Here is an 11,146-nt window from a genome sequence, read left to right as displayed (position 1 = left end):
CAATTGACTACCCAGACTATTTGCATTAGTCTGCACACACACTTTAGTCTGCACACACACTTTTACACTGCTGCTATTCTCTGTTTATTATCTATGCATAGTCACTTGACCTCTACCTACATTTTACCTCAATTACCTCGACTAACCTGTGCCCCTACTCATTGACTCTGTACCAGTACCCCCTGTATATAGTAGCCTCGCTTCTGTTATTTTAGTGCTGCTATTTAATAATATTTTACTTATTTATATTTTACTTAACACTTTTTTTAACTGCATTGTTGGTTAAGGGCTTGTAAGTAAGCATTTCACTGTAAGGTCGACACCTGTTGTATTTGGCGCATGTGACAAATTTGATTTGATTTGACATCCAGTGCCTTAGACCCGACCTCAACCAAATTCAGATGGTTTGGGATGAGTTGGACCACAGAGTGAAGGAAAACCAGCCAACAAGTGCTTAGCATATGTGGGAACTCCTTCAAGACTGTTGGAAAAGCATTCCAGGTGAAGCTGGTTGAGGGAATGCCAAGAGTGTGCAAAGCTCTCATTATCAACACTTTTTTGGTTACTACATGATCCCATATGTGTTATTTCATAGCTGTGATGTCTTCACTATTATTCTACAATGTAGAAAATAGTAAAAATAAAGAAAAACTCTTGAATGAGTAGGTGTGTCCAAACTTTTGACTGGTAATGTATGTATGAACGAATGAATGAATGATGTAGTCCTTAGTGAATGGCCCATAAATGTATGAAGATAACATGTACTCTTGATATTTCAATGCTGGAGAAAATGTGGAAATTCAGCCTTGAAACAATAAGTCATAAACTCAAGCAGTAACTGGTCTGTCTTAATACCAAAAGGTCATAAGCTGCATGTCTCTATGTGTGTGTTTGTGTGTGTGTGTGTGTGTGTGTGTGTGTGTGTGTGTGTGTCACTGCCCCACACACCTCTGTATTTGTGCACTGCCACTGGTTGCACCATGTGCTCTTCCAAACCAACACCTTTTACAGCAATGTTTTCTAGTTGTGCAAAGCTTAGGGTTGAGACTCCCCCTTGTGTATCTACTTGAGCCCCCAGGACCGAAGCATACTCTCTCTCCACTGTCTTCCCTATCAGCAGTGAAGTTCAAACAAAACTTGGACCTACACAAACAGAAAGAGGAGGGATGGGGAATATGAAAATGAGCAAGAGGTTTTTGCCCAAATTGCTGAGAGCAAAGTAATTATATGTAGAGAATTTATACTCTTTTGGAACAATAATAATAATTTATTTTCTGTAACGTTGTCAAGGGACAAATCTGGAAGTGCCAATCTGTATCAAGCAATGATGACAAATAATAATAATAAAAACAACAATAACAACAGGAAAAATAATATTAATAATGTACACCCAATAAACACAATGTCCTAATCACAGAAAGCACACTTTAAAGTATCAAGGTCGAGCTCAGTAGATGACTGATACCAGTTCAGTTCCAGTATACCAATACAGACCAGTACTAGTATTCCAGTATAGTTCAGTAGTTAATAAAGCGTAGTGTAGTGTTGTCCTCCGTGGGATATCCATTGTATTGGGCACCTATTGGGGAGTCACCTCGCATAGTGGGGCGAGCCTATTGAGGACCCCTCTCCCCTTTCGTAGTGTAGTGGGCCAAAATCTATTGGTGACGACACTAGCATTGTAGGGTCATTCTTAGAGTAGGTAGGGTAAAGGGTCGTGGGAAGCCCTTGCCTGGGCATAGTGAGGACCCCTATTTAGTGTTTCTAGTACATCAGGGCAGATAGATCAGGTTTCACACAGTCCAACCACCAAATAGCATGTGTCAAACTCAATCCATGGAGGGCCGAGTATCTGCGGGTCTTCGCCCCTCCCTTGTACTTGATGGATGAATTAAGTTCACTAATTAGTAAGGAACTCCCCACAACTGGTTGTCTAGGGCTTAAATGAAAGAAAAAACCAAAAACCCCAGACAATAGGCCTTCCATCAAATGAGTTTGACACCCTTGCTCAATAGGATAAAAGTATCTTCAGATCAGCAGAATCATTTACAAAAACTAATAATAATCATAGTCATGATGAAATTAATAATAATAATAACAACAACACAATAGCTAGATAACTTGGACAGCCCAGTAGGCCTCAGATTGGGAGGAATGCAAACTTCATACTTCATACATTCAAAAAACCAAGAAAATCAGATCAAAATAAATAAATAAATAAAAACATGAAAAGCAAAAAAAGTGTCGGGCGGGGGGTGGGGGGTTTGAAGGCAGGTCATGATAGGTTACTCGTGTAAGAGCTCCTGGAGACAGTTGGGCGACTTAAAGACCTCGGGCACCTCGCTGTCCAGCTTGCAGATCACCTTGTAGATGGCCTTCTTCCAGGACGGGTCCACGTCTTTTCCCGCCACAATGGCGTTGAAGAACTCACGCAGCGTGATTGTAGCCACCTCCAGGAACAGCTCTGGAACCTGCACCAACACAGACAGAAGACAGTTAGTTCAGGTTCTCCTGATGGCATGGTTCGTTGGAGCATGGTGATAGCAACACCATAGTTGTGGGTCTGATGACTGCCACATACATTGAATGTATGTATGAACTGTAACACTATATATATATATTTATATATATATATATATATATATATACAGTGCCTTGCGAAAGTATTCGGCCCCCTTGAACTTTGCGACCTTTTGCCACATTTCAGGCTTCAAACATAAAGATATAAAACTGTATTTTTTTGTGAAGAATCAACAACAAGTGGGACACAATCATGAAGTGGAACGACATTTATTGGATATTTCAACATTTTTTAACAAATCAAAAACTGAAAAATTGGGCGTGCAAAATTATTCAGCCCCCTTAAGTTAATACTTTGTAGCGCCACCTTTTGCTGCGATTACAGCTGTAAGTCGCTTGGGGTATGTCTCTATCAGTTTTGCACATCGAGAGACTGACATTTTTTCCCATTCCTCCTTGCAAAACAGCTCGAGCTCAGTGAGGTTGGATGGAGAGCATTTGTGAACAGCAGTTTTCAGTTCTTTCCACAGATTCTCGATTGGTTTCAGGTCTGGACTTTGACTTGGCCATTCTAACACCTGGATATGTTTATTTTTGAACCATTCCATTGTAGATTTTGCTTTATGTTTCGGATCATTGTCTTGTTGGAAGACAAATCTCCGTCCCACTCTCAGGTCTTTTGCAGACTCCATCAGGTTTTCTGCCAGAATGGTCCTGTATTTGGCTCCATCCATCTTCCCATCAATTTTAACCATCTTCCCTGTCCCTGCTGAAGAAAAGCAGGCCCAAACCATGATACTGCCACCACCATGTTTGACAGTGGGGATGGTGTGTTCAGGGTGATGAGCTGTGTTGCTTTTACGCCAAACATAACATTTTGCATTGTTGCCAAAAAGTTCAATTTTGGTTTCATCTGACCAGAGCACCTTCTTCCACATGTTTGGTGTGTCTCCCAGGTGGCTTGTGGCAAACTTTAAACAACACTTTTTATGGATATCTTTAAGAAATGGCTTTCTTCTTGCCACTCTTCCATAAAGGCCAGATTTGTGCAATATACGACTGATTGTTGTCCTATGGACAGAGTCTCCCACCTCAGCTGTAGATCTCTGCAGTTCATCCAGAGTGATCATGGGCCTCTTGGCTGCATCTCTGATCAGTCTTCTCCTTGTATGAGCTGAAAGTTTAGAGGGACGTCCAGGTCTTGGTAGATTTGCAGTGGTCTGATACTCCTTCATTTCAATATTATCGCTTGCACAGTGCTCCTTGGGATGTTTAAAGCTTGGGAAATATTTTTGTATCCAAATCCGTCTTTAAACTTCTTCACAACAGTATCTCGGACCTGCCTGGTGTGTTCCTTGTTCTTCATGATGCTCTCTGCGCTTTTAACGGACCTCTGAGACTATCACAGTGCAGGTGCATTTATACGGAGACTTGATTACACACAGGTGGATTGTATTTATCATCATTAGTCATTTAGGTCAACATTGGATCATTCAGAGATCCTCACTGAAATTCTGGAGAGAGTTTGCTGCACTGAAAGTAAAGGGGCTGAATAATTTTGCACGCCCAATTTTTCAGTTTTTTATTTGTTAAAAAAGTTTGAAATATCCAATAAATGTCCTTCCACTTCATGATTGTGTCCCACTTGTTGTTGATTCTTCACAAAACAATACAGTTTTATATCTTTATGTTTGAAGCCTGAAATGTGGCAAAAGGTCGCAAAGTTCAAGGGGGCCGAATACTTTCGCAAGGCACTGTATATATATATATATATAAACTTATATTTCTAAACTGTGTGGTTCAAGCCCTGAATGCTGTTTGGCTGAAAGCAGTGGTATATGAGACCATATACCACCGGTATAGAAAAATATAAAATTTTTACTGTTCTAATTATGTTAGTAGCCAGTTTATAATAGCAATAAGGCACCTCTGGGTTTTGTGGTATATGGCCAATATACCACGGCCAAGGGCTGTGTCCATACACTGTGTTGCGTCAAGCATAAGAACAGTCCTTAGCCGTGGAATATTGTCCATATACCACACCCCCTCGAGCCTTATTGCTTAAGTATATAATATCTAATAATATATTATAATATCAGAGACCTTCTATTAGTAATACTATTATTAAAACGTATCAAAATGTATTGTATATCACAACTTAGGTGAGAGTAGTAGTGTGGTAGAAAGTAATTGCAACAATAAAGGGTTGACTTCGTGGCTGTATTGAGAAGCCCTGTGGTGTTCTGTAACATTGTGTATCACCTGTCTCTTTAGTCGCTACTTCCTAAAAAAAAATCAATTGATATATACAGTACACTTGTGTTGTGACTTATAATGGCTTATTTCTTGCAAATTCTCAGGTTTATATCCCACCCTCCTCCTCCCCCCTCCGCTCCCCCTGCTTCAGAAAGACGTCTTTATGAGTGTACTGTAAATATGACCCCACACAACAGCCTGAAAAGAGGAAGTAGTACTAAATGCTTTGGGAACACACAGACACACAGGCTCTTTAGTGTCCATGACAGCAAAGCTCACTGACACCATAGAACCTGGAAAATCTGTGACACCTTACCCCAAGCCAGCACACATACACATGTGTAGGAGCACACACACATGCACGTCCACACACATACACACACACCTGATTGAACCAAGTAGATGACACACCTCACACTGTGAGAGAGAGACATACATGCACACACACACAGACACACATGCACACACACACACACAGCCCTGATTTATTTGGCTGAACCTCTCTCCTTCACTCAAAGCCCCAGAGCAATGCAGGATTCAGGGGTCACCTGCTTGGTTAATGCTGACTGTCTCTCTGGCTGCCTCCCTCTGCAGCCACACACACACACATGTTCACACACACACACACACACACACACACACACACACACACACACACACACACACACACACACACACACACACACACACACACACACACACACACACACACACACACACACACACATATACATACATACATACATACACACACACACAGGCAGACATGCGGGCAGACACACACACACCTGGCAGCTTACCTAAATGCCTGACAGTGAGCACTCCGCTCCTCTCCTCCTGTGTCCTGCAGATACTCATCAGGAGTGTCAGGACACAGCAAGGTTAGTGGCCACCGGAACACACAGACACACACACACACACACACATACAGACACACACACACACACAACACACACAGGCACAGGACAACCAAACACCACCCTCAGTGTGATGAATGGAGTGTGTGTTTGTGTGTGTATGTGCACACGTTTGTGTGTGTGCAGGCATATGTGTATGTCCACTGTTCTTTGTGTGACAAGGTGAGTCGTGAATAAGAAAGTGTACGTGTGAGAAAAGAGTGAGAAAAAATACAGCGCCTGAATGTATGTGTGCAGATTCAGCAAATGTGTGCCATCTAGGGATAACAGCAGTCAATACAACCTACTGTACAAAACACCATATCTTACTGATGGATAACACTTTTACGACACAATAAAAAAATCAGTGTGTCACCTGTGAAACACAGTGACACAATAAACTGGATGGCAGGAGACTGTGACTGTGTCCCCTATAGACACCAGACTGGTAGGCAGGCAAACAGGCAGGCAGCGGTCCAGTGCAGTACGAGACGCAGGGAGTGCCGCATTACTAAGAATATTCCTACAGGGAATTTCTCCTGACGTTTTGACTATATAAGGACAGCAAAATGCTGACTGCAAGGAGAAGGCAATGTCAAGCAGAAAAGGGTATTGGTATTTCAGATCCTCTTGACTGAGAGAGAGAGAGAGAGAGAGAGAGAGAGAGAGAGAGAGAGAGAGAGAGAGAGAGAGAGAGAGAGAGAGAGAGAGAGAGAGAGAGAGAGAGAGAGAGAGAGAGAGAGAGAGAGAGAGAGAGAGAGAGAGAGAGAGAGAGAGAGAGAGAGAAAGAGAGAGAGAGCGGCAGGAGCAAGAGAGAGAGAGAGAGTTATTCTTGTCTCTGAGGCCTTTGTCTGTCATCGTGTGTGTGTGTGTGCTTACGAGCTGCCTGCTTGTCGTGGCCAACAGAGAGCTCTAACTGTTGTGACCCCCTCTCCGTCCCCCCTTTTTCCTTGGGTCAGCTGTTGGACCTTTGTTCCAGAGGCGTTGGTGATCGCAGAATAAAGGTAGACGGGGGGGGGGGGGGGGGGGGCAGTGAGAGAGTGTCCAAAACAAGAGCTTTCATGTAAAGTGATATTATGCTGCTCTTGCCCAGTATAACACAATATGAGAGGAGGAGAGGAGGAGAGGAGGAGAAGAGGAGAGAGGGGGAGCCAGAGAAAGGAAGGACAAAAAAAGCGCCAGAGTGTTGCTTGGCGACAATAAAAGTTGTAATATTTTACCCAGCATTCATTCATCCCGCTGTGTACCCTCTCACAACACGCATGTCGCTCACCCTCCACCTCTCCCCCTCCATGGCCCAACCCAAGTCCTGCTGTTAGGGTAGTAAATATTGATGAAGGAGAAGTGGACCTATCATCCCCCCTACTGAGGATGGAGGGGGTGAAACGAGAAAACGAGGGGGTTCCATGGACAAGCGGCACAGATGAGGCATTTAATCACTCTCATTCATCCTCTGTCTCCCCTACTCGCCCCTTCCTCTCTCATTCTCTCTCTCATTCTCTCTCTCTCTGTCTCTCTTTCCCCTTCTCTCTCTCTCTCTCTCTCATGACAGCTTGCTTTGAGACGGCAGGATAAGCTCTCTTGCAGAAAGGGGGAATCGGATTTCCTCTTTTTCTGATGGGGTAATAAAATATGGCAGAGGACAATGGCAGCTCCTAGACTGCTTGCTGGGGGATATTCACACAACATCATCCAGACTGTCTTAAGACTGCTTAAATCAACAGCAGAAAGGTAGCCAGCCAGGGGGCCTAAATCCACTACTGTTCAAGGGGCGGGAATCTGTGTTCTGCAAAGCCTGAGAAAGCTCCTTTAGGTGACTCAGGGTATAGTGTTTGTTTGGCCAGCGTGTTTTATGCCTGCCTTTGGGAACTGTCAGGAGATGTATTGCACCTTCTATTTGCTCAGCGCTGGACAAACAAAGAGAGAACCTAGAAGATAAGCACTGTGTGTGCTGGACAAGCCTTGAAAGAAGCACACCACACACAGAGCACACATGCTCTGAGTTCCCCTGGGTTACAATGCCTTCGTAAAAGTATTCATCAACCTGTCATTTAAATTAATGTTGACATGTAATGGACATACACAAAATATTTTATATTGCTGAATTGAAAAGAAAAAAAATATTTGATACACTGCCAATTTTGCAGGTTTTCCAACTTACAAAGCATGTAGATGTCTGTCATTTTTATCATAGGTACACTTCAACTGTGAGAGACGGAATCTAAAATCCAGAAAATCACATTGTATGATTTTTAAGTAATTAATTGTAAATGTATTGCATGACATAAGTATTTGATCACCTACACACCAGTAAGAATTCCGGCTCTCACAGACCTGTTAGTTTTTCTTTAAGAATCCTTCCTGTTCTCCACTCATTACCGGTATTAACTGCACCTGTTTGAACTTGTTACCTGTATAAAAGACACCTGTCCACACACTCAATCTAACAGACTCCAACCTCTCCACAATGGCCAAGACCAGAGAGCTGTGTAAGGACATCAGGGATAAAACTGTAGACCTGCACAAGGCTGGGATGGGCTACAGGACAATAGGCAAGCAGCTTGGTGAGAAGGCCACAACTGTTGACGCAATTATTAGAAAATGGAAGAAGGTCAAGATGACGGTCAATCACCCTCGGTCTGGGGCTCCATGCAAGATCTCACCTCGTGGGGCATCAATGATCATGAGGAAGGTGAGGGATCAGCTCATAACTACACGACAGGACCTGGTCAATCACCTGAAGAGAGCTGGGACCACAGTCTCAAAGAAAGCCATTAGTAACACACTACGCCGTCATGGATTAAAATCCTGCAGCGCACGCAAGGTCCCCTTGCTCAAGCCAGCGCATGTCCAGGCCAGTCTGAAGTTTGCCAGTGACCATCTGGATGATCCAGAGGAGGAATGGGAGAAGGTCATGTGGTCTGATGAGACAAAAATAGAGCTTTTTGGTCTAAACTCCACTCGCCGTGTTTGGAGGAGGAAGAAGGATGAGTACAACCCCAAGAACACCATCCCAACCGTGAAGCATGGAGGTGGAAACATCATTTTTTGGGGATGCTTTTCTGCAAAGGGGACAGGACGACTGCACCATATTGAGGGGAGGATGGATGGGGCCATGTATCGCGAATTATTGGCCAACAACCTCCTTCCCTCAGTAAGAGCATTAAAGATGGGTCGTGGCTGGGTCTTCCAGCATGACAATGACTCGAAACACACAGCCAGGGCAACTAAGGAGTGGCTCCGTAAGAAGCATCTCAAGGTCCTGGAGTGGCCTAGCCAGTCTCCAGACCTGAACCCAATAGAAAATATTTGGAGGGAGCTGAAAGTCCATATTGTCCATCGACAGCCCCGAAACCTGAAGGATCTGGAGAAGGTCTGTATGGAGGAGTGGGCCAAAATCCCTACTGCAGTGTGTGCAAACCTGGTCAAGAACTACAGGAAACGTATGATCTCTGTAATTGCAAAAAAAAGGTTTCTGTACCAAATATTAAGTTCTGCTTTTCTGATGTATCAAATACTTAAGTCATGCAATAAAATGAAAATAAATTACTTAAACATCATACAATGTGATTTTCTGGATTTTTGTTTTAGATTCCGTCTCTCACAGTTGAAGTGTACCTATGATAAAAATTACAGAGCTCTACATGCTTTGTAAGTAGGAAAACCTGCAAAATCGGCAGTGTATCAAATACTTGTTCTCCCCACTGCATGTATTCACCCCCTTTGCTATGAAGACCCTAAATAAGATCTGATGCAACCAATTACCTTCAGAAGTAACATAATTGGTGAAATAAAGTCCACCTGTGTGCAATCTAAGTGTCACATGATCTCAGTATGTATACACCTCTTCTGAAAGGCCCCAGAGTCTACAACACCACGAAGCAAGGGGCACCAACAAAGCAAGCAGCACGATGAAGACCAAGGAGCTCATCAAACAAGTCAGTTGTGGAAAAGTACAGATCAGGGTTGAGTTATAAAAAATATCTGAAACTTTGAACATCCCACGGAGCACCATTAAATCATTATTTAAAAAAATGGAAAGAATATGGCACCACAACAAACCTGCCAAGAAAGGGCCACCAACCAAAACTCATCGACCAGGCAAGGAGGGCATTAATCAGAGAGGCATCAAAGAGACCAAAGATAACCATGAAGGAAGTGCAAAGCTCCACAGCAGAGATTGGAGTATCTGACCATGGAACCACTTTAAGCCATACACTCCACAGAACTGGGCTTTACAGAAGAGTGGTCATAACAAAGCTATTGTTTAAATAAAAAAATATGTTTGGTGTTCGCCGAAAGGCATGTGGGAGACTCCCCAAACATATGGCAGAAATGCTCTGGTCATATGAGACTAAAATAGAGATTTTTGCCATCAAGGAAAACACTATGTCTGGTGCAAAACCAACACCTCTCATCACCCCGAGAACAACATCCCCACAGTGAAGCATGGTGGCGGCAGCATCATGCTGTGGGGATGGTTTCATCGGCAGGGACTGGGAAACTGGTTAGAATTTAAGGAATGATGGATGGTGCTGAATACAGGGAAATTCTTGAGGGAAACCTGTTTCAGTCTTCCAGAGATTTGGGACTGGGATGGAGGTTCACCTTCCAGCAAGACAATGACCCTAAGCATACTGCTAAAGCAACACTCGAGTGGTTGAAGGGGAAACCTTTACATGTCTTGGAATGGCATAGTCAAAGCCCAGACCTCAATCCAATTGAGAATCTGTGGTATGACTTAAAGATTGCTGTACACCAGTGGAATCCATCCAACTTGAAGGAGCTGGAGCAGTTTTGCCTTGAAGAATGGGCAAAAATCCCAGTGGAAAGTTGTGCCAAGCTTATAGAGACATACCCCAAGAGACTGTCAGCTGTAATTGATGCAAAAGGTGACTCTACAAAGTATTTACTTTGGGGGAGTGAATAGTTATGCACTCTCAAGTTTTCTGTTTTGTTGTCTTATTTCTTGTTTGATTCACAATAAAACATATTTAGCATCATCAAAGTGGTAGGCATGTTGTGTAAATCAAATGATACAAACCCCCAAAATATCTATTTTAATTCCAGGTTGTAAGGCAAAAAAAATTGAAAAATGCCATGAGGGGTGAATACTTTCGCAAGCCACTGTAATTCCTAACCTGCATCCGGCCTGGGAGTAGGAACGCTTCCCATGTCTTTCGCTCTGGCTGACGGCTCTGGCTGATTTTACTATACACGGAATTCTGTGGAGGTTGAGCTCTGACAACGTAACACAATTTCTTTCAACATTTTACCAGCTTCAAATTCTGAATGGTTGATGTTGGAAACTGTTCAGCAGGGAAACAGAATCGTAACTTTGAGAAAATATAAGATCTTTGTTGAGCAAAACGTCAATCAATAATCTGCAACGGCTTTGATAAACTCTTGGACTGGACTGTCAATTTGGGCAAACAGAACCAATGCCTATTCCTCCCCCTTCCTCCCTGTCTATC

At 43.2% G+C, this 11,146-nt stretch overlaps 1 protein-coding gene across 1 annotated transcript in view; it reads right to left on the bottom strand.

Moving 5' to 3' along the window:
- Positions 1–1,246: 1,246 nt before the first annotated feature.
- LOC139415374 (prospero homeobox protein 1-like) overlaps positions 1,247–11,146 on the bottom strand; it is a 49,867-nt gene continuing 39,967 nt past the window's right edge. Inside the window, exon 5 of the mRNA XM_071163476.1 lies at positions 1,247–2,471. Coding sequence (XP_071019577.1) covers positions 2,286–2,471 — 186 coding nt within the window. The 3' untranslated portion in view covers positions 1,247–2,285. The remainder of the gene's footprint in view (positions 2,472–11,146) is intronic.

The sequence above is a fragment of the Oncorhynchus clarkii genome, chromosome 8 (genome assembly GCF_045791955.1).
Source record: "Oncorhynchus clarkii lewisi isolate Uvic-CL-2024 chromosome 8, UVic_Ocla_1.0, whole genome shotgun sequence".
Taxonomy (NCBI): domain Eukaryota; kingdom Metazoa; phylum Chordata; class Actinopteri; order Salmoniformes; family Salmonidae; genus Oncorhynchus; species Oncorhynchus clarkii.
The sequence above is the reverse complement of the archived record's forward strand: the minus strand, read 5'-3'. Positions and strand labels throughout refer to the sequence as shown.